This window comes from Poecilia formosa, unplaced genomic scaffold, assembly GCF_000485575.1.
Source record: "Poecilia formosa unplaced genomic scaffold, Poecilia_formosa-5.1.2 Scaffold25, whole genome shotgun sequence".
Lineage (NCBI taxonomy): Eukaryota > Metazoa > Chordata > Actinopteri > Cyprinodontiformes > Poeciliidae > Poecilia > Poecilia formosa.
In genome coordinates, this window is record NW_006799964.1 from 2,691,439 (window position 1) to 2,714,263 (window position 22,825).

The following is a 22,825-nucleotide window of genomic DNA, read 5'->3' on the forward strand; positions in this document are numbered from 1 at the left end:
TTGAATTCAATTCTTCTGAAAACTAACGAGAAGTGATCAAAGCAAATGATGAGATAGCCATGTTTGAGATAAACAACTGTGTTTACTTATCTGGGCGGACACTTCCTGTGGATATCGGAACGATAACACCAAAGTGGCTTTTAAATAGGGACATTTGATAGAAATGAGATTACACCGATAAGGCAAATTAGTTTTGGGAAAGAAAACGCCAAAACATGTCTAAAAATAATCCCTGTTTTGTTTACATTTGATTAGATTTTAGCCTAATATTTTCAAACTCAAATTAGGCACACCTGACTAAGACCTTTTTGGCTTTTTCATTGCTGTAATTTCTGTTGTGACATATATTTTTGTGACTCCTCCATTCCACCACATCTCAAAAGTGCTCTGTTGGAGAGATCTGATTTATATGGAGGTCACTGGAGCACAGGGAGCTCATTGTCATGCTCAAGAGACCAGTTTGAGATTACTTGAACTTTGTGACGAGGTGCATTATCCTGCTGGATGTAGCCATCAGAAATGCATACTCTGTAGTTATACAGAGATGCATATTTTACTGTTACTAGCAGTCTGGACTGTTAATAGAAGGCCATGTTTGATGCTGTTCACACCTAAATCTTACCCAACTATCTGTATTTTGTAGATATTGTGACCTATCAGTCTAGGCAATGCTGTTTTCTATCTGTCTCTGCTATTATTGGTTTCACTCATCTGTTACCCTCGTCCACGTAAATGCCACTCACCCAGTATTTTCTCTTCAAACCTGAAAGATTGCTGTTTGTGAAAATCTAGTAGAGCAGAAGTTTCTGAAACATTCAGACATCTGACAACAACAGCCGTGCCATATTCAAAGTCCCCCGAATCCACTTTTTTCTCAATCTGAGGCTCGGATTGAACTTCAGTGAGTCGTTGTTCCCTCCACTGGATGTCTGAAGATGAATGGTTGATTTACATTTTGTGTCAACAAACAATTTAACAGGTGTACCTATAAAGAGGATGTTGATACAAAAAAGTGCATGCTCCCCTTTTCATGCATTTGTGTCCTAAGTAGATTTTCACTGGAACTGTTAATTGGCCACTTGCCATCGTTCGTCCTTATTTGTCCCTTGAAAGGTCAATGTGTCCTTAAGACTTAGTGCTCCATAAAACAGAGTCAAATAAAGGGCATAACAGCCACACTCCAGTTCTATTGATTTAACCTAATCAGAGACAAGGAGGTGTGTAAGCAATATAGGATGACTAACACTGAAGCGCAGCTGGATGTTTACACGCAGGCAAATGTGAGAAAACTGTTTGCCAGGGAAACAGCATTGTCTCCCACTCAAGAGCAAGTGTCTATTATCTGAGATGATGTGCTGATTGGTTCATTGATGTGTCTGTCCAACAGGCATACAGGAACACTTCTATTGACGGCTCTCTTCTGATGTCAGCCTCTCCTGTTTCCTCTTTCGCCTGACATTTTACGGCTCTCTTTCACAGTCTATGAATGCCTGAGCACAAATCAATTCTTCATGAATGAAGACAATAAGGCAGGTTGGGTGGCAGCAGCTGACTAGAAAGATCTGTTAAAGTGGGGGTATTATGTATATTTCAGTGCCATTTTTAAAGCACAATTACCTTCAGTTGTAAAAATGCTGTCTGTATCAAACATAACTTAAAATATATTTGACTTCCAAATCTGACACTTTGAAATTGGGTCGCTGTCTCTTTAAGAAGTTCTTTCTGACATGCCTATTTCACGTCAAAGTCGTCTGGTGGGGGAGACCTGAGAAGGGACACTCTATGAGGCAGAAGCTCAGCTGCTGCCTGCAGCTCCGAAGAGGAGCTTTGTGTTAGCAAGCTTTAAGGCACTCCAAAATGGTTGCCATGGGAGATTCAAGGATTCCTCAAATATTCATGAAAAAAATCAAATGGTAAAAATGGTAAATGACCTACACTTGTACATCGCTTAATCAAGTTCAGAGGACCCCAAAGCGATTCAGACTGCATTCAGCCATTCACACATTCACGTGCTGATGGTGGCAAGCTACTCCAAGGAATAGCATTACACATAAGGCTAAAACAAAATCTACTTTTAGAATAAGCTGAAGTTATTCTGTGTGATCTGAGAATAATGATTAATGAAATAAGGTCATGCTTAACATCTGTTTATTTTGATTTTGCTATATTGAGCAAAGACAGAATGCACCCACTACATTTAGCAGCAGTTTTTAAGTACAAAATAAATACATTTGCCTTTCACAGAGCAGTAAAGTCCAAAGTTAGTAGTAAAGGATCAGAGCCCGGCATGTTGGAGACATTTCCCTGTTTCAACACACCTAATTAAATATGAGTGTCTTGGGCAGGCCCCATGCAAAACCTGATGCCCTGCTGAGGAACTAGTTTAACATTTTAAACGAGATGTGTTAGAACAAGAATCCACCTGTTTTTGAGGGCTGTCACAAAACAAATTGAGAAAAAACACTTTAAAGGTACACCCTGAGGACAAAAAAAAAAGTTAAACGTGGAGCACTGTATAGCTGTTTAACTCGTATAAAGTGTGTATGCATGATTTAGCTGAATCAGCAGTTTTACATGAAAATGACTTGAACATAAAATATATATTGTAGCTACCAGCTCAGTACATCCGTTGAGACTAGAATAGATTGTGAAGTGCCAGCATGAAGTTAAAGAGAAACATTAACATTAAAGGGTTCCCGTATTGAGCAACATGGCCCCACCTGTGTGTACAGGAGTGTGTGGTGAAGGATTTTCTTTGCCTTCCTATCTGTGTGAATCACAGGACTGAAATGCTGCTCTGATGCCTCAGGGCTTTCCTCCCAACGGAAGACATGGCCATGTTTAAACACTGGCCACACTTCACAGATCTTTTCTGCACAATTACTGATACCGACAGTCAACCTGAAACAGGCTTTGAACAGACTTCAGCAGCTTGTGTGACTGATTAAAAGACCATGTGCCTTTTTTTTTGTCTGTTTATGACTCCAAATGTTAACTTATACAAGTTAATTAATTTTCATCATGCAACATTTTATAGAATGATTCATAGCAAATTGCCACAAAGCGGGTGGCAATTTGTGAACTGTGTAAACTACTTCAAAGACAGTCTTTTGGAAGCAAAGCTTTTGAACAAATAACACATGAATGAATCATCTTCTGTATCAGCTTTTACATGCATACTTGTTGAAACTTTGCACAAAGGAATTTGAGCAGGGGGTTCTCACACCCTGTTGGCTGCTAGGGCTGGAATATGGGAATTTTTTTATCCTTAGATGCAACTGTTCATGAGAAGAGCTTGAACAATAATTACACCCCTGTCCAGCACATTTCGGTGATTTACAGTGAAACTACCGTGTTGTAATGACAGGACTGACAGTGTGGAGCTTTTAGGCAAGGTTTCGATCCCACTGAAATTACTGCTGCAAGTTAAAGCAAAAGCAGGCGGTGTTGGGACAGTCTAAATATGTAACTGCCTTGTTTTGATAGAGTTTGAGTTTAGTTTTATCTGAATTGCTTTTGTTGTTTATGTCAGTTGTTTAGAACATCCCTTAGTGTTATTTTTATTTTGAACTGTTTCCTTTGTTTTTCCTCCACATCAACTTTGCTTGGTTTTCCTTAGTTCTCCAACCCTGCAGGTTATTCAGGTAATTAAATTCACTCGTTGCTTGAATAAGTGTAAATGTTCAGTCTGTATTCAGTCTTTCATAGAGTCACCACTATCCACTCCTTGGTGCTCTCCTGATTGTCGTTTTTTTTGTTCTGTAAATAAATAAATTTTACGTAAAAAACAAACAAAAAAAAACTTCATTATGGCTTTGTAAAAATGCAGTGAACATGTTTTCACAGTTTTCCCCAGTCCAGATTTGATGACTAAACCTGATGGTTGCCATGTCCTGACAACGAAAGCGGAAACATATGAAAAAAAAAAAGAAAAGAAAATGACAAAGAGGAAACTTCTACCTCTAAACATTTCATTATCTTCTTTTGGCCTTTTCCTGTTTATGTATGTTTATTTTGGATTTCAGAGCGCAAAGCAGTTCGAACTGGTCTAAGAAGTAATCAAGCATCATATCGTCCATCCTGAAGGGAAAAAAAAACATAACACTGGCTCAGTGAGTTGGCGGAGGTCAAGGATTGCGATTATAAAACAGTGAAAGGTTTGCATTGCTCCTAATACCAACTTTGTTTTACTTTAATTTTTAAAAGAGAAGCTTTTTAATTTGAAAATTGCTATAAATCCAGTCCTGCTGAGAGAACAGAAAATGGCCTTTCAGTACCCCTAGTCATAAGTCTGCCCACGCACACAACCATGTGATGCTTTAATAGCATGTCTGCAGATCATCACCCCATTTTTCGAGGAAACCAGATTCTCCTCAGACCTCACGGAGGAGGGCTGCACCAGTCAGAAAGGACGTAAGAAAATCTCTTATTAGAAATGGAACAAAAAGCATCAGTCAGTTCAATACAGTAATCAGCTTGTGATGCTCATCTGCATGTGACAGCATCTGAGACGGTAACGCAGCGACTTGACGTATGAGAGGGTTCATCCGAGTTCAGTCAGTCTGGCACGCGTGATTAATGTCTGAATAAAACTGTTGTTCTGTCTTAATTAGACACGTTCAATAAAGCATGAAGTCCAAGCATTTAGTAATGGCAGCTTAATTAGAAGCTGGACAACTGGACACATGGGAGACAGAGCGAATTAGACAAGGAGAGTAAGATTAAAGCTAAACATATTCAGCTTCTCTGTGCACAGTGATCTGGATTCAGAACATGGGATGTGCTTCAGTCTCTATCGGTAACTGGGGATATTTTTGCCAAACTCTATTGTATTGTTTTAAAGTAGAATTGATAAATTCCTCTGAAAATCGTTGGAAAGAACGTTTAGGGTTTTTCTTAGGCTTTGCCTGCCTCATTAATTGGTTGTAATTCAGAACTTGGCATTTTCAAAGGACTCTTTATTTTTCTGGTTTAGCCTCTTAACTCTGACCTATAGTAAGGTTTTGAAAAGACTTAAAATCTCAAGAGAATACCATGGCTACATAAAACAGATTTCACAATAAATCATGTTAAAATTTTACTTTCAGGTAATTTGTTGCCTATTGTCCAAAAAATTTGATTCCTTCACATTTCTATTGTTGAATTTATCAAAATAGCACACTTTAATTCACCAAAAACGTGTTATGCATATCGCTTTAGATATTATAGACTTGTTTTTCTGCACTCAACTAGTCCACTGTCAGTATTTTAGCCACATCTTCTTTAATATGCCATTCCAGATAGAACTGACAATTAGTGAACAGCTGCTGAAGTCAAACGAAAGGCTTTAGAAGAACAAACTGCTGATGAAGACTTCTTTTAAACAATGTAGAAAAGTAAAAAGAAAGAAGGGAGATTAAACCTTCAAAAGTTCACAGGAAGGGAATAGAAGTAGTGATAAATTTACATGAAGGTGTTTGAAAGGGCGTTTCATTTGGAATCAGTCTTTGCTCCTTTTGTGCTTTCTCACTGAGGTATAAATAAGATAGATTTGGCACAATTCTTTGATCCACAACTGAACCAAAGCCTATTTTTACAACATCCAAGTTTCTATTTTTAGTTGGTCAAAAAAGATCTCTTCAGAGGGCTGATTGTAGGAAATTGCAGGAATCAGAGCTTGAGCGTCACACAAAGTATCCACCGCGTCTTACCCGATGACTCATTCGCAACTCTAAATATCACTGAACACCTGGAGGGAAACCAAAGATGACATGCTGCAAATACACTTGAATATCTACAATCTTATTTAGACACTCAGTAAACAGATTTCTTTTATGAACAAGAACATTTTGGCCCCAGGTAATTTTGTGAGAATTGGCAAGTTCTGATCTCTCCAGTCAATAGGCTACAGCTGGAGTAGAGGAAAGGCTGAGTTGCACTCATCCTGGCTCTTTTTCTGTTTTAGTCCACAGAGTAGGAGGAGGAGTGCTGACATTTGATATGCAAAGGCCTTCAAATTCCCAAAGAACATCCCAGTACGTGTGTACTTCAAAGCTTTTTTCCCCCCCCTTTCAAAACTCAACTAAATTCTCTTCATGATACCAAACTGACTCATTGTTCTGCCTGCAGAGAACTTTCTAGCAATAAAGAAATTCATTTCACTACCAAGTCTGCCTGGTGGAACAATACCTTTCTCAATGTCAATATGACATTTCGAAGCAACAGCTTTGTGGGTTTCGAAATGGAAAACGACCATGTTTTGCTAAAATTTTAATGGGAGATTGCATCACAGCAGTGCTTCTCAAGCAGTGTGAGAAGTATCACTTTTAGGGGGGAGCATAGAAGAAATGTTAAACATAAACTATTAGTAAGGCACAAACAGATTAACTGAAGGATTAAAGTCACTGAAAGCCAAAAAGACAAGTTGTTGTCAATTTACAGCTTGAAATGACATCAAACTAAACTTATTATAAGGGCATATATGGCATAGACCACAATGTTAGACTGACTATCTATCTATCTATCTATCTATCTATCTATCTATCTATCTATCTATCTATCTATCTATCTATCTTCTGCAGGTATTGGTAAGCTGTTCAGAGTTGATTTGCAAACAGGAATCGGCGTGCATCTAGAGGTTTCACTCTCTAGATGCGTGAAGCGGGAACAAGCAACCTTGCAGATGTTATGGTGATGAAAGGTGGATCTACAAAGTGTTGCCTGAGGGTGTGCCAGTGGATGGCGGGGGGGGACTGAGTCAAATATAAGCAATACTTTTTGGATTGTTACTTGTGAAACATTTGGAAAATCATGGCGTGTTTTCACTTAATTTCACAGTTAGAGCTAACTGTGAAATGAAGTTAGCTCTAACTTCATTTCAGATTTTATGTGATTTTATCACATAAAATCTCAAAGAACTACATAGCAGTTTGTGTTTGTAATAGGACAAAATGTAAAAAACTTTAAATAGCAACTGAGTCACAGTAATTTAACTTTCAAAGGAAAATAGCCAAAAGAGGTTTTTCTATTGTTCTCTATGGAAACAATAGAGAATATTCCATATTGTTCTCTATGGAAACAATAGAGAATATTCCATATTGTTCTCTATGGAAAAACAAACTGGAAAAAGTGTAGTCCCTGTTATGGTACTGTTGTAGCCTCTCTATTTAGCTGTTTCAGTGAGGTGGTATTGTCAGAAAAGGTTTGAGAACTACAGCTCCATACGATGCCAAACACCAAAAGCTATTCCCATTTGACACAAGCAGATTCCTGTGTGGCCGGACAAGTTGATGAGCAAACATTCACTGACCAGCTCCTGATGTGACCTGAATTTCTGAGTGTGTGTATATAAAAGCTGAATCTATATTCAACTATAGAGCGTTCTCACTCTAAAAGCCTAAGGGTAAGAGCCAGTTTCCGAGCTGCCTCCTCAGAAGTAGCTATTATTGTATCCATGCGATGAAGACGCTGCACTTCTATCCAGTAGTAGAGATGTCCTTGAAGGACTGAAAAACTTCCCATCAGCAGCAGGGTCTATTCCTGTCAGGCTGAAGCAGCCATTCCAGGGGTCATTACTGTCTGAACACACACACACACACACAGACCTGGAGGTGTTGTCATGAATAATTCCAAAATTGCTGCTCCTGTAGGCTACTTCCTGCTCTTGTTTCTTTTCTGTGTGGGTATGTTTATGCATGAGATATTCATAATTGAACTCTGAAGTGCACAGATATTTTCTCAGTGAACAACTAAAGAGAGGAGATGACTCAAACATCCATCTTCAACTTCCACCATTACGTAAGCACGAAAGCGGTGGAGAGGTCTTCGGCAACAGACGGCTGAATCAAACACTGGCTGGGGATAAAGGCTGATTCTCATTCCAGCTGATAAGCGGCCAGTGGTTGTGATTCTCAGTGCAGGGGATCAGCGAATAGAAGCAGCGTCACACATCCTTTACGCAGGGTTTGTTAATTTCAAGCTCTCGTCACGTTGGTCAGCGGGTTGCTTGTTTCCATGGCCACGGAGAGTGAATGTGAGAAGATGTTCAAGAATGAGTGTAGTGACTTTCCCTGAAATGCTGTGATGTAATCAGTGACATAGTTTGGCAAAGTCTGTCACTGTGATAGTGTGTCTGTGTGCAGCAGGCTTTTCTTTCCACATTTCTGAGCCACCCGCTCTGCCCACGTATCTGCTAATCAGTGCGCCTGTTTGTATGAGAAATAACGACCTCCTGTGTGTGTGCGTGTGTGTGTGTGTGTGCGTGCATGCATGTGTGTGTGTGTGGCACAAGGTCAGCCACATTGCACAGACGTCCATTTTTGCAATCCATTATTTACAGCTGCAAATGAAAGCTAAGCTGAAGGAAGAGGGAGCCTTGAACTGCAGTACAAACCACTTCCCTGCAAACAAGTTTTCCCATCTATCCATCGCTCTACCATTTCCTGTCGTAATTGCAAGATAAAGTAACCAGACCAGTGCATGGCTTAAAACACTGAGAGTTTTAAGATTTAATCAAACAGACTACAAGCTGAGTACAAGAGAGATTCTGTTAAAAGGTTTGAATAGTTACCTTACCTGTATGATGTACCTTTTCTTGCATCTTTATGTGAGCTTCAGCTACACTATTTTGAATAGGTAATAGATAAGCAACACTCCACCATGACATTTCTAGCCATTTAACAATGTAGCAAACACTATTTGATCACCAGCTAAACAAAACTACCTCAGGTCTTTTAGATATGTTTAAAACTCTGCAGCATAAATGATGAAGTGCTCAAATGTATACCTCATATGCAAAATTGCTATAAAATTCCCACAACTGCCTCTCAAATGTCCAGAAAATGACTCAATAATAGCAACACTTAACCTCAAAACCAGGCAAAAACTGCACTGATGAAGATATTCTCACATAAGGATAACTAATACTGAAAATGAAAGTGGCAGCATTACCCACCTTTTGATTAATTCAGTTAATAACTACACTTATGTCACTTATGTGCACACAGAGTTTGTTTTGATGATCCTTGAAGGAAAACTAAGACAAAATAAGACAAGACAGTGGGTGTTGCAGCTGAAGCAACATACTCCATCCTGATGCAACCGGAAACTGTGAGTTGCACACCTTCAATCCTAACACACACTCATAGTTCAAACTATAAATTAATAAAACTTCAAAGGCATGACAAGACTCTATGGTCCACAAAGTCCTCTTCTTTTTCTAGGCTAAATGTTTTAGGTAACATGTATTTTTTTTAAAAATGAGGGAAGATTTTCACTAACATGGTTTCTAGAACAGAATATAGTAGTGGGCATGATCAAAGTGGGCGTCTGCGTCATAGTTTTTAATAAAACCTGTAATTTCTAAACAAACAACTGGAGATAGGCGCCATCAACCCTCCCGACCCCACTAAGGGACAAGGGTGTAAGAAAATAGATGGATGAACAACAAACCACAGAGTTTAAAAATATCTCCAGTTTGAAGCTCTTCATGGAAATCCACTTTTCTCTCACCACAAATGGCAAGCAATGCAGAAAAAGCATTTTGCAAACATACCTGTTACTGTTGACAGCATCTTAATACAAATCCAAATTAGTTGATGCTGGAGGGTAAATCTAATGTCTCCCAAGAGAGACATTACTTTGTACTTCTAAAGTCTTATTACCACTTCAGTCTCAAAAATGTTATAGTTATTTATGCAAATGCAATTTTATGAAGCCTTAAAACATTATTCAATGAGACTGAAGCTTCTGATTATTTACAAGAGAAATGGAGGCAGGAGGTTGAGTGTGACCAGTACATGTCTTGTTTGAAACGTACTAAAAACAGAATAGAAAAGTAAGACACTCTAAAAATGAGCTAAAAATTATAAAATATGTGAAATGTGAAATTACCGTACTTTTATATCTTTTTTTTATTGCTCTGCTGTTCTCAGTATTTGCTTCACACAGGAAGAATGGCGTGTCGCCTCCTCTCTCCACTTTCTGTGTAAATAACCACTGGCTTCTTGGTAAATTCCCAACTTTTGCAAACATCCACAGATTCAATGTTCATAAAATACCATTTGAATTCAAATCCACTTGGCTCTTGTCTAGGAGCAGCAGTTACCTTAATTCTGATCTTGATTTATGCAAAACGGTGATTACTCTACTTTACTAGAGTAACCTACTGGAGGTGAGATGTTAACTACCCACATTATAAGATCCTAACAGAACCCTACTCTAAAAACTCTTCCACTAAGAGTTCATACCTTGGAAGGTATTCAATAAACCTCAATGCCTTCCAAGTGCTTTTGTTAATGAAAATTAGTACAGAAAAACTCAAATGAAAACAATAATCAACTTTCTTTTTTTAGAAAACACTCTTATTTATTAAATAAATAAATACCGCACTTTATTACACAATAAGTTATTTAAGACATTGTTACCTAGGTGATAATGGCTCTTAAATGGTTCTAAAAAGACCTGGTGTAATGTCATTCTACATAACCTCTCGTTCATTGTGCCAAGACCATCTGTCAAATAAAGACAATAAGAAACAAATCACAGTTTTTAAAAGTTAGCGTAGTGTTACACCCCTCCCCGCTCAGACAAACATGTACTCATTTAAACCCTTCAACATCCACACCAGTCATTTCTTTCCACAGCTGCGGTGGCTTGGACACATACACTGTACATCATTTACAGTATCTCACAGTCGAGCTCTGTTAAAGTTCAGAGCTTCGTTTTATGCTTCTGGAATCAAACCAACTGTTCTGTACACACCTAAGCTGGTGCCAGCCCAGCATTAGTCTCGTTACATGCCCGAAAGCCCAACATGTGGGGTTCACATTCGAACCAACATCCACGGTCCTCTCTCTCTCTTTACCAACAGTAGAAATCAGCCCTTTGTTCCCCATCAACATTCATTGTGCTACATTTCGTTTTCCCCAGCTCTTTCAGTCTCTCTCTGCATTACACTTTCACCTGCACCGACGCTGAGTCATGACAGTGAAACGGTGCAGGAATGTTCATATATTTTGCTCAAGCCCAGCCCTGAAAATCCGCCTGTTCTCTCGCAGGTTTCCTGTTCCTCTGCAGCACTGCAGTAACACAGTGGCTGGAATTTTCAGTGTTTCAGTCCAAAGCAATTTTTGTGGGTTTAGCTGCATCTCTGAAGGAGCATATTGAGGGAGTACACCAGGCGCTGGCGCAGGTCGTTGGGGCAGCCAGACGTCAGCAGGGAGCTGAGCTTGAACGTTTTAGAGACTCGTTCCTCGTTGATGTACGTCAGCATGTACTCATCCCTCTGGCAGCACAGGATGATCTTGGTGTGATCGTGGTAGAAGTTAACCTTTGGAGAGAAAAATAAACAGAAACCCATTAGAATATGTTACCTTTTATCTATATCTGATGTGTAATTCAGTGGAGAGAAAATGTCATCCAAACAGTTCCTCTGAACATGCCCAGCAACAACTGTGTTTTCCGGAGCTGTGGGTGTGTTTACCTGGAAGGTGCCGTCGTTAAAGAGCATCATGAGGGCGCGGTCTGACTTGAGCCACTGCAGCAGGTAGAGACGGGGCATGTGTGAATCTGTTGTAGTACCAAGGTCCCCACCCTGAGAAAGCAAAAAAGACAAATGCCTCGGGATTAGACAGGCTGCAACTTGAACATTTCTCATGTTGTAGGGTGTGGAGAATGGAGGAGCAAAAATAACAGCAAGAGAGATACGGCTTAGCTTGAGAGACTGGTATTTTTACTTACATCCATGAGGTTTTCCTCCATGTAATGGGAAAAGTACTTCAGCACAGTCACTTGGCCCACAAAGTGCTCAGGAACCTCGCAAGTGGGAAAGACAGAGCGCTGGCCTAACTCTGCATAGTAATGAATGGTCCTGAGAAGGAAGAGAGCACAGGGTGTTACACATCCAATTTGTAAAACCAACACTAGATAAAATAAACAAGAACATATAGCACATTTTGACTTTTGGAAACAATTTTTTGTGAAAACTGGAGCTGAATATGTCAAAAAATAACCCAATCTTTACGGTAACTCCTTTTTCCTTTTGTAAATCTGACTGTATCACCAAGCCAACAGCTTTAACAACAAAGTATAGGCGTTATGAAAGCATAGACTACTGCGTACTTTCTATCAGGCAGGAGGCTCATGTGGGTGCCATTGTTGAAGAGGACGCCAACGGTGTGATCGGACAACTGGTAGCCGAAGCCGTACTTATTGGAGTAGTCCACCCATTTGGTGACCCACTGAAGACTGCAGCTGTTTAACGTCTGAGGAGTGTCGTTTGCTGCAAGGAGAGAGGAAAAGTCAGGATCAGAATACAAGTACATGAAAGATTTTGGGCAAGTCTGAAGCATGAAAGTACACAAGGGAAAAGCTAAAGGACTAAGGTTTCAGTTACTCAGTAGTTTACTCACCTTTAGGCATATTTTCTAGGCATCCTCTTAACACACTGGCAACAGTCTCAGCCACGCTCCCTGTTGTATTGTCTTCAAGACCTTTGGAAACAAAGACAGAGAACCATTTATATGGATCAGAGGTAAAAAAACACAAAAAAATCCCCGCATACACTCAAGATTTATTACACATAATCTTTTCACTCATGATGTAACTTACATTCACTGCTGCTGCTACAGCTGCCCAGACTCCCCCTGACGATCAGACGAATGGTGTCTTGCGTTGCTGGCGACTGACTCTCTGTTGCCAAGGCAACGGGGCTCCCGGCAGATGGCGGAAGTAGACTTCCATTCTGAGGTGGGAATGACGACAAGGCTTAGATTCTGCGAGTTTAGATCATCTCTTCCTACTCTGACTCAGTGGTCACCCACAGATTTCAAAGTGCCTGGCTTTAAAGGTTGAGATTAAAGTGCTTTCAGCTAGTTCAGAAACTGTGCTTGTTAGAAAGTTTTGCTGCAACTACAAAGGGTGATTCATTGGATTCTCCACAGAGGGGTATCTCAAATCCACACAAGTTTTAACTGCTGTGTGACTAATGCACCTGCAAAAGTAGCCTACCCACGCCCTTGTAAATACTGGGCTGTTGCTTTCTTACCTCAGACATCTTTTTGCTCTGCTGTTGACTGATGACCGTCCTCTCCAAGTCGTGCTGCAGTTTGTAGATCTCCTCCTCCTCCTTAGTTAACTTGTCTGCAAGAAAACAGCAAACATTAATCCTTCAAACTGCACAAACTGACTCTTAGAAGGTTTCATGCAGGCATCATCTGAGTCAACTAAGTAGTATTTTTTTTTATTATTATTATTATTACTATACTCACTGAGGGTCTCGTAGTATTTGACCTTATCTCTCTTCCCACCAAACAGTGCAGCAGCAGCTTTCTTAAAGAAGCTCTTTGCAGGGCTGGAGACGTGAAAGTCTGGTGGTGAATGGCAGCAGCTAGGCGACAGACGCTCTGGACTAAAGCCCTGTGGAGAAATGGGGAAAGTGGGTCAGTGTGTGGACAGATAATTACAGGGGCAGAAGAGTCAACTCTGAACTCCCACAAAGTGACATTTGCAGACTGAAAGCCAGAGCAAGCTGAACAGAGGTCTAACCTGGGTGAAGAAGTCGTGCCTCAGAATATGCTCTAGATCGGGTCTATCTTCTGGAATCTTGGCCAGCAGATTGGCAATGAGCTGCTTCGCCTGCGGTGACAACGAGGAAGGGAGCGAGTACCGTGCTTCTCTTATACACCGGTAGGTCTCCTTCAGGTTGGTGGTTTCAAATGGAGGTCGGCCCAACAGCATAGTGTACCTGAAACAGAATCCAAGCGATTGCATGAGTATACGGTTTAGAAAACATATCTTCTGTCTTCAAGCGGTATTGTAATTTATGATGTTGACAAATTTTGCTGGAGCTTTTTCCAGTCCCTAACAGTGGAATAATAGGAACCCAACTCACATTACACAGCCCAGAGCCCAGATATCCGATTCACAGCCGTGACCCTGCTTGTTGAGGACCTCAGGGGACAAGTAGTTTGGAGTCCCGCAGATCGTCTTCCTCCTGTTTCCCGCCGGCTCCAACTTGGCAGCGAGACCAAAGTCTCCGACCTTCAGTTCCATCGACTCGCTAACAAAAAAGTTCCCTTTGGGAGAAGAAAAACAGTGGAAATATGAATACTTGCTAAGCCAACCCAAGATCAAAGGCATGGTACCACACAATTATTATGGATTTGAAGAGTTTGGTTACAATAAATCACATATACATGTACAGATTTGCAAAATTTTGCAAAAAAACAAAACAAAACAACAACAAAAAAAAACTGCTGTGAAACTTTTGTGGATAAAAATTTCTTACCCAATTTAAGGTCCCTGTGAAGAATTTCTTGTTCATGCAGATACTTTAGTCCAGAAACAATCTGTCTCAGGTAATACCGCACTTCTGGCTCGGTAAGCACTTTGCGCGCCTTCAGAATGTGGGCCAGGGACTATGGAAAGACAAAATAGAAAATATTTAAATATATACATCTACTTTAAGAAATCCTACATTGACATGCTCCATCATAAATGCAACTCTGTGAGCTTCATTAAGAAGTCGAAGATTGTTATATAGTGCATAATAAAATACAGATAACTGGTAATATATTTACTTTCTATGCAATGTCTTCTTTATCTTTCTTATAATTGCACTCACTTTTCGACTGCAGTATTCTAGCAAGATGTAGATGTTCTCTTTGTCCTCAAAATGGTGATAAAAATGCACGATATTTTTGTGGTGCAGGACTCTGTGCAGCTCAATTTCTCGGTCGATCTGCACACAGAGAAAGGACAACACGGTCACGTCTGCAACCAAAGACATTTGAGCGACAACATACCCGTGAGTGCGCACAGGCACCGCAGCAGCGCGCTTACCTTCTCCCGCTGGTGAGGCTTGGAGACGCGCGCATGTGGGATAATCTTTGCTGCGTAAACTTTGCCGGTGGAGAGGTCCGTCATCTCATAACATTTAGCAAATCCTCCCTGGATGAAAGAGGGGAAACAACATTGTTAAAACACCGAGCCGTCGGGGTGAGAAGTAAATTCCAACGAGTCGAGGGCAGATGCTGAGCTGTGCGCTACCTTTCCCAAAACTTTCCCCCGGCAGTAGCACTTCCCCGTGGCCGGGTCGGTGATGATCCTAGCCATCTCTGACGGAGCGCTGCGCTCCTCCGTTCTCTTCCGCCGAGGCTCGCAGGACCTCTGCGTTGATTCGCACATGCTGCTGCTGTTAGTCTGTTGGAGGACGGTGCTTTTATGTACTTCCATTGGAGAACTGGTTCTCTTCCCGCATACAGAATGCATCCCAGAGAGGCGCTCTGGAAGCTTTTATACCCGCTCTTCCTCCCTCCTTGTGCTCTCCCCGTCTCCCTTCTACTCCCTCATCACCTACCCAACTCCCTCCCTCTTTCTCTATCTTATGCTCTCTCTCTCTCTCTCTCTCTCTCTCTCTCTCTCACTTCCTAACGTCATTGTAGGAAACGGGAGCAGGTCTGACTGTTATCGATCACCTATACCAGACAGAGAGACTGCCCGTTGATGGTGACACAAATATAAAATACGAATTTAATAAAACGGAGTGTTTTGATTGATTTATTTTATTTGCTATGTTATGACCCCAATTATTTATTAGCAATGGGAAAATGGTAAATGGGATTTATTACATTGCGATTTATCAAGTCCAGAGGACCCCAAAGCGCTTTACACTACGTTCAATCATTCACGCATTCGTGCACACATTTAAACACTGATCAATGGAAAAAAGAAAAAAAAATGAAAAAAAAAGATTTGTTCACGGAAACAGAAAAGTAAAATGTTAAGATCACATATCATGGTAAAAAAAAAACAAACAAAACAAAACAAAAAACAAACAAACAAACAAACAAACAAACAAAAAAAAACAAAAAAACAAGGACATTTAATCCGTGGGTCTAATCCAAAAAGTATGCACGGCACACGACAAAACCAATCTGCATTCGGTGCAGCCTGGTTTTAGGCTGTGGAGTACCAAGGCCAGTTTAGAGTTATAGCGCCCTCAGGTGGATATTTTTGAGTCAGGGTGGAAAAATGTGTCGGCATGATACACAAATCAGATGTATGACCATAGACAGGTGAAGTACATGACTCTCACTGTCTGGGTGGGATATATTAAGCTAGAGAACCTGTTGTCTTCAAAATGAATGTGTTAGAAGTAGGAAAAATGCCCAAGAGAAAGAGTTTGAGCATATTTCACATGTACATACCCAAAACTGCAGATCTGAAGAGGTGCTTACAGTGTTCTTCATCTATCAAAAGTGGTCTAAGGAAGAGACAATCTTGATCCATCAGTCAGCCAGACAACTGCTGCAGAGGCTGATGCAGATTCTGACAAAAAGGTGCCAGGATATATTAATGTAGTTTCTTGCATGGACAGAGCAGTCAGCTAACCCATGTTCACTGTTAAAGACGGCAATAATGTGGACATCAGAACTGGACTATGGAGCAACAGAATAAGGTGATTTGTAAATTAACAGCTGTTGTGTGTGTCACAAACCACATCGATACAGTATGGAAAGAAGGTAAGCCACAGGTTGTAGAGTTTTGATTTGGGTAATGATCAGCAGGGATACCCAAGATCCTACCATCCACATAGATGTTAGTTTGACAGCTACCAACTTCCCTATGGCACAGTGGATAGCTGGAGCCTCTTCCAATAAGATAAAATGGTTCAGGAATAGTTTGAGCAACACAATAACATAGTTAAGATGTTGACTTGGCCTCACAATTCTCCCAAGATCTTAGTAAAGAATCTGTGGGATGTGCTTCGCAAACAAGTGAGAATCATGGAGGCCTCACCTCCATGAAATATACAAGGCTTGAAGGATCTGCTGCTAATATGTTAGCACGGATTAAGGGGAGTGGAGTCCATGACTTGACTCCAACAGACCCCGCTTCCACCGTTAACGCAATTTACAGAAAAATGTCTAACTCTTGACATTTAATGACATAAGGCGATTGCAAATGTCTTCTGATAATCTTAGAGATAGAACAAATTCAAGCCTTATTGACATTTATGAACTTGTTTTATTAATATTTAGACAGTGTGGTGCACAGATAATCAGCGTTGCCTGTGCAAAACTTATAATTTTCAAATTAGTTAAAAGTGTTATCTAATGTAAAAAAGATCTTTCCAGATTTTCACAAATCATCAACAGAGTAAAATAAGTTAAATCTTTTATGAAAAACTGAACAACAAATAAATCATAATATTCAGCATTCTTCATTAAAAAACAACAAGAACAACAAAAAACACTGACTAAATGTCAGCCACAGTATTCAACCCATTTCATCTCCGTCTTTCTCAAGTGTGAGCGCACAGAGTTGATCTCATAAGCAAACGTCTGGTCAAGTCCAGAGCCGGCAGCTGACTTTTGGGGCCAGTTAGGGAAAGGAAAACGGCAAGAAATGACCAGCGCATCTTGAGGAAGCTCCTTCAGTAGCTTCTCTCCCAGCACTTCGATCTGTTAACAGTCACAGGAATACAATAACAATACAATGACATCGTAGCAAAAATAAAGTAAAGAGAACATTTTCAGTAGAAAAATGGCTTACCACTCCTGGAACAAGGAAGGCTGTCACATTGTTGTACAAAGACAAATCGGCCTAAGACGAAAGATCAAGACACTTAGGACTTTGATCACATATTGTGACTTTCTAAATTATTTTGTCACATTTAGGAATATTACAACCACAAAGTTTAATAGATTTTATTTGAATTTTAGTGAGAGACCAAATCAAGGTTGGGCATAATTTTAAAATGAAAGAAAAGTACTACATGGTGCACATGAGCCAATCTACCTATAATAGTATTCGTCAAAGACCCGAGACCTGTCCACACAAACTCCATGCTGTGATTACAGCTAAAATCACAATTGATTTGTAAAAGCAATAAAAAGGGTAAAACATCCAAGCTGGCGAATACTTTTTATAGACCCTGTATCAGCTCTCATGTCCCTGACAGTGTGATGCTGCCATCAGCATGTTTCACTGAGAGGACCGGTATGTTCGGGGTGATGTGCAGAGATAGTTTTCCTCTACTAAGTTTATTGCAAGTTTTAAAAAGAAAGTATAGTTTGGTCTTATTTGACCAAAACACCTCCTTTCACATGTTTTCTGGGACTTCTCCAGGACATGTGGACAAACTTTAAATAGGAGTTCTTCCTGCTGTGCATCAACAATGAGTTTTTTCAGCAATCCTCCATAGAGGCTACATGTATGGAGAGCTTAACAGTTGTCCTCTCAATAGATACTCCCACTGTAGCTGTGGATCTCTGCAGCTCCTCCAGAGTTACCATTGGCCTCTTAACTGTTTCTCAGGTATTTTGATGGCTACTTTTGAAAGGCACAAGAAGACTGTTTTTGTCCAAGCCTTACCTTCCAGAAGTCCTTCTTAACAAAGGTTACTTGGCTGGAGGGGATTCTTCTCCAATAGGCTTTGCTCCTTGCATAAGCCACTAGAATTGAGTTGATCTCAAACCCTGTGCACTGAAAACCAGCGGAAGAGGCTGCAAATACCTGGAAATAGCACAGCATTGTGTAAAATTCAACCACAGCAAACAAGGCAACAAGGAAAGTGTCTATTCTGTTCATTTTGATAAACTTGTTTCAGAGAGCCTCTCTTCACTCACCAATCTTCCATCTCCAGCTCCAAGATCTGCTAAGCGACCTCTTCTCCCCTGGAGCAGCTTCATAACGTTCTGTGCTTGGTCTTTACTGGAGGGCAAATATGGGACCTGAGCCACAGTGGACACAGCGTGTGGTGAGTCAACATTGCCTGCCTGAGCCACAATTACTGTAAATGCTACTTTGCTTTTCCAGTGGTGAGAACAAGTAAGAACATAATATTCTGTTGTCGCACTATGGTAAATAAGCTCTACAGAGCTTAAGTGTTGCAATTTAAATCATCCCAGTGTGAAACACAAATTTCATTTTTTTTGTTTACTTACTGAAAATGCTTCATATTAAAAATATTTCTGCTTTCAGTGAGCTCTCAATGTGTTGTTAACAACCTTGACTGACTTTTGTATGTCTGTAAAATAACATAGCAAATCTTCAGATGAATTCTCTTTAGCTTTTACCTGATTAAACTCAGTTTAATCTGTCACTGGAAACAATTCAGTTCTCTTTTTGTTGTCTTGATTTTTTTAACACACTGTCTTACTCTATATTTTCAAAAGAGGAGTGGCACCGGCTCATAGTGGTAGAGCAAGTGGTCGAGGACCCATCGTTGCCCGGTTAGAATCCTGAAAAGCATGAGTGAACTTATGCAACTACAAAGATTTGTTAAAGAAGGACACTCAGTGAATTCCTCACTATTAAATGTACTAAATATTATGTTAATATAACAAAGTCGAAGTGATTAAAAACCCCAATGTAGTAAGTAGTAACAAGATCACTTAAAATCATAAAGCTCATCATTATGACTGTCTGACCTCACATTTCTAAACCATGTGGGAAGACTTCCCAGAAGAACGGAAGCTGCAAAAGGGTGAGTCAAAATCATGTTGAACCCTATGGACTGAGAATATGATGTCCATCAAGGTCATGTGTGTGTGTAAAGGTAGATAAGCAAATTCTTTAGGCAAGATAGCTGGTAATGTAAAAATCAAGTGAGTGTTGCATAAGTAACAAATTTAAATATAACAAAATGTTATAAAATTTACCATTAACACTTTATTTGAAGGGGTGTGCATCAGACAGACATGACACTGTCATAAACATGACATAACATCTGTTATGAACATAAAGAAGTCTTTATGGATGTTTATGACAGTTGTCATGAAGTGTCATTTGGTAAATAATGACACTTTTAATGCAAAATTGCTCTAAAAGTTGCATTAAAAGTCCATTAAAAATGCCAACTTTGCATTAAATTATCATAATTTACAAAATCATGCAAAGTTGTCACTTTTAATGGACTTTCAATGCAACTTTTAGAGCAACTTTGCATTAAAAGTGTAATTATTTACCGAATGAAACTTCATGACAACTGTCATAAACATTCATAAAGATTTCTTTATGTTCATGACAGAAGTTATGTCATGTTTATGACAGTGTCATGTCTGTCTTATGCACACCCATTCAAATAAAGTGTTACCCATTTACCTTTGAAAACAAAAGCCATAAATTAATTTCAGATTAACGTTTTTGGTTGTTGGTGCAAAATTAATAATTACAGTTACAGACTTACCAGTTTCTTCTTTTCCCACATTTGATGCTGGCATGGAGCACTATGCTCCAAAATAAGCAAATTATTGTTAATCAACAACTCAAATTGCGTATCTGTTTAATTGTTTTTATTATTATAATTATTATTTCAAGCATGCGATATTTAATAGATTTAAGGGGAAAATACACACAAGGCAAAAGGAAAAAAAAAATAAAAGAAGCAATATTTTGTACCTTAAGATGCCGTGGGATTTTGCGGAAGCCAGGCATAGTGAAAACGCTCCATAATCCATAAAGACCTGTGAGCATGGCGCCTGTGCAGGCCGACACGATGGGATGGGGTCTGCTGGTGGGAAAGACCCCACCGTAGTCCTCAATGATCAGCTCGATTGAGTCCTCCATTGCAAAAACAGTGTGAACACCTGTACAGAAAATAAACAAAAATGTCTTCTATATTTAAAGAATTATTGCAACAATAGAGTTTCATAAGAATAACAGCAGCCAAAAAGGCTTCGACTTCTTTGTTTTGATTAAATTAGCGAAATAAATTATATTTTCAAAAATGAAGGTCATCTGCACTTTCTTCTTTTTCGATTCGGGGACTTTAAAACAAAAAGTAACACAAATGATTTTCAGCAACTTAATACGATCTTATCGCTCATTGATGTGATTAGCAAATGTTTTGAGTGGTTAAACAGAAATGGAGGAATTACAAATTAAAAACATAACATCACCACCCAAACATAGCAGCAAGTGCTTTCGACATAGAGCTCACAATATGGCAAATATATATTTTTAATACTTAAACTTGTCCAAACTCATCCAAATTTTATTTATGTGATTAATTCATATGTTTATTTATATTTTTTGGTTGGAAAAAATGTGTGACCAGGCTTTTTAAAACACACTGTATATGTAAAACATGAACCTATTAGGACAGTGTCAGCCTGTCTTACTGGCTCTGGAAATGAAGCCACTGAATTTCAGAGAAAATTTGAGATTTCAAAATAACTGGGATAACATTGAATAAAAGATGTTACTTTGTTCCCCCCCAATTCCCCCAGTGTGAGGTAACAGACTTAGTTCTTTTAAGGAAAATAAACTGGAAAAAACATCCGGCGCAGAATGAATGGAAAAAGGGAAGAGTGTTAACTCAAATTGGCTGCAATTGAGGGTTGACCCAGATCCTATTGAACTTTTCTGAAGAGAGGAAATGTCATTGAAAAGATTACTCCTGCGGGCCAAAAAGAGTTTTGTCAATAGAAGAGAAGTGCTGAACAACATACAAAGAAGGCTTTCAAAAGTAGATGATAGGCAGATGCTGTCATTGTTACCTAAGGTTCTTCAAACATTAGAGAAAAGCAATAATAAGATGAACCCAATGTTGATGCTGTCAAATAATGTGAATGTTTTATTGCTTTATTTATTTCATTTTTTATAATCGAGTCCTACTTTAAACATTTTCCACAACCATGTCCCCTGATGCCTTCGTTGATCTTCTTGATACTTTCAGTTCTGTAATGTTCTCTAACAAACCTCTGCATTTACGCTGTGGATTAATTACACATCCTTGAAACTCTATTTACTCCAAAAATGGCCTATAAAGTTGGTTTAATGGCATTCTAAGTGATAGTAGAAAGGGGAATGCACGCCATAGTTTTAAGATTTATCTCTACAGTTTGTCACAACTCCTGTCACAAAAAAAACAAAACAAAACAAAAACAAACACTTTGAATGTTTTGATTTTAATGTGAGAAAAAAAATTCCTAAGAAAAGAATGACAATGAACTGTATTTACTGTTTATTTTTGTTTTATTGGCGTGTCCACAGAAAACAACGTTCAGAGCAGTTGCTAACGGCAGATGGAGCTATGGCGACCTTTGGTTTCCCTAGAAACCTTCTAGAAAAGTTTGGCTTAAACGCTTTGGATTAAAAGTAATATAAAATATCGGCTCTTATCCTCGTATATATGTTACCTCTTAGCGAAAAATAGAGCTACATGGTCGGACTTTCGCTGAAGTAGCTTGTAAACAAAGTGAAACGTTTAGGTTAGAGGTAGCCGATCGATGCGGAATAAGCTAAAGAAGTGCTACATGCAATAGCAGTGCAGGATGCACACAGAAGCACTCTTCTAAGTAAGGGGATTTTTGTAAAACACAGCATAAAGTGCATGAAATTGTGAACACACATGTCTGAGCTGCCTACCTGCCCCGCCCCTCTTTCTGACGCTTCACAGTCTACTGCCTGCCTCACACGGGTCGTCCAAAGGCCAGTCAGTCACAATAACCCCGCCCTGTGACAACTAACAGGCCCTATCAGTTGTCTGCCAAGTAACGGATGCTCTCTCTGCCTGGCAAAATGAAGTGTATATTTAATCCCCAATCTGCAGTTACGTAATATCTGATGTACTGTGATTCTTAAGATCATTAAAGTCCACGTAGTGTAAATCAGGTGTGTGCATCAATGCACGTTCATTATGTTGTTATTAAATCACAGCATTGGTTTTATATTCCCGTTTTCTAATCTACATACAAAACCCTAAAATCTAATTTTAATTGCAAAACATGGACATTTATTTATCTCGGAAGCTCTACCGCCTGCCTCCATTGTGGAGCCAACAATATTAATATTCATCAGCACTCAGGTCGCTCTTATTTTCTCCGTCCCTCTGAAG

General features: G+C 39.5%; 2 protein-coding genes across 3 annotated transcripts; both read right to left on the reverse strand.

Annotated features, from left to right (window-relative positions):
* Positions 1 to 10,323: 10,323 nt before the first annotated feature.
* plk2b (polo-like kinase 2b (Drosophila)) lies at positions 10,324 to 15,285 on the reverse strand. The gene is made up of 14 exons (XM_007548137.2): positions 15,028 to 15,285; positions 14,821 to 14,928; positions 14,603 to 14,719; positions 14,267 to 14,396; positions 13,871 to 14,054; positions 13,525 to 13,723; positions 13,248 to 13,395; positions 13,025 to 13,119; positions 12,589 to 12,721; positions 12,390 to 12,470; positions 12,100 to 12,259; positions 11,719 to 11,848; positions 11,462 to 11,572; positions 10,324 to 11,308 (listed from the first exon to the last, which is right to left on the reverse strand). The coding sequence occupies exons 1-14, from the start codon at positions 15,247 to 15,249 to the stop codon at positions 11,117 to 11,119; spliced, it is 2,010 nt and encodes a 669-aa protein (XP_007548199.1). The 5' UTR covers positions 15,250 to 15,285; the 3' UTR covers positions 10,324 to 11,116.
* Positions 15,286 to 16,990: 1,705 nt separating this feature from the next.
* Positions 16,991 to 22,589, reverse strand: LOC103135432 (protein FAM173A). Of its 2 annotated transcripts, XM_016669519.1 has the most exons (7): positions 22,357 to 22,589; positions 21,060 to 21,351; positions 20,386 to 20,573; positions 18,612 to 18,716; positions 18,358 to 18,498; positions 17,536 to 17,586; positions 16,991 to 17,444 (listed from the first exon to the last, which is right to left on the reverse strand). In XM_016669519.1, exons 2-7 carry the CDS (start codon positions 21,073 to 21,075, stop codon positions 17,247 to 17,249), a joined length of 699 nt encoding a protein of 232 aa, XP_016525005.1. In that variant the 5' UTR covers positions 21,076 to 21,351; positions 22,357 to 22,589; the 3' UTR covers positions 16,991 to 17,246. The 2 variants fall into 2 exon arrangements, with proteins under 2 accessions (XP_016525005.1, XP_007548200.1); XM_007548138.2 differs by lacking the exon at positions 21,060 to 21,351 and having other exon boundaries at positions 22,357 to 22,581.
* Between the last annotated feature and the right edge of the window lie 236 nt (positions 22,590 to 22,825).

Bases quoted from the DNA above. Each gene is read 5' to 3' on its own strand.
- plk2b (XM_007548137.2), bottom strand. From the start codon at position 15,249: ATGCATTCTGTATGCGGGAAGAGAACCAGTTCTCCAATGGAAGTACAT. The intron at 13,396-13,524 runs GTTAGACCTCTG...ATTTCTCCACAG, and splicing joins GGCACGACTTCTTCACCCAG to GGCTTTAGTCCAGAGCGTCT. The intron at 12,471-12,588 runs GTAAGTTACATC...TTGTTTCCAAAG, and splicing joins CTGTAGCAGCAGCAGTGAAT to GTCTTGAAGACAATACAACA.
- LOC103135432 (XM_016669519.1), bottom strand. The intron at 17,587-18,357 runs GTAAGGCTTGGA...CTTTCGTCTTAG, and splicing joins TTAAGAAGGACTTCTGGAAG to GCCGATTTGTCTTTGTACAA. The intron at 17,445-17,535 runs GTAAGCCATTTT...GACTGTTAACAG, and splicing joins CCTTCCTTGTTCCAGGAGTG to ATCGAAGTGCTGGGAGAGAA.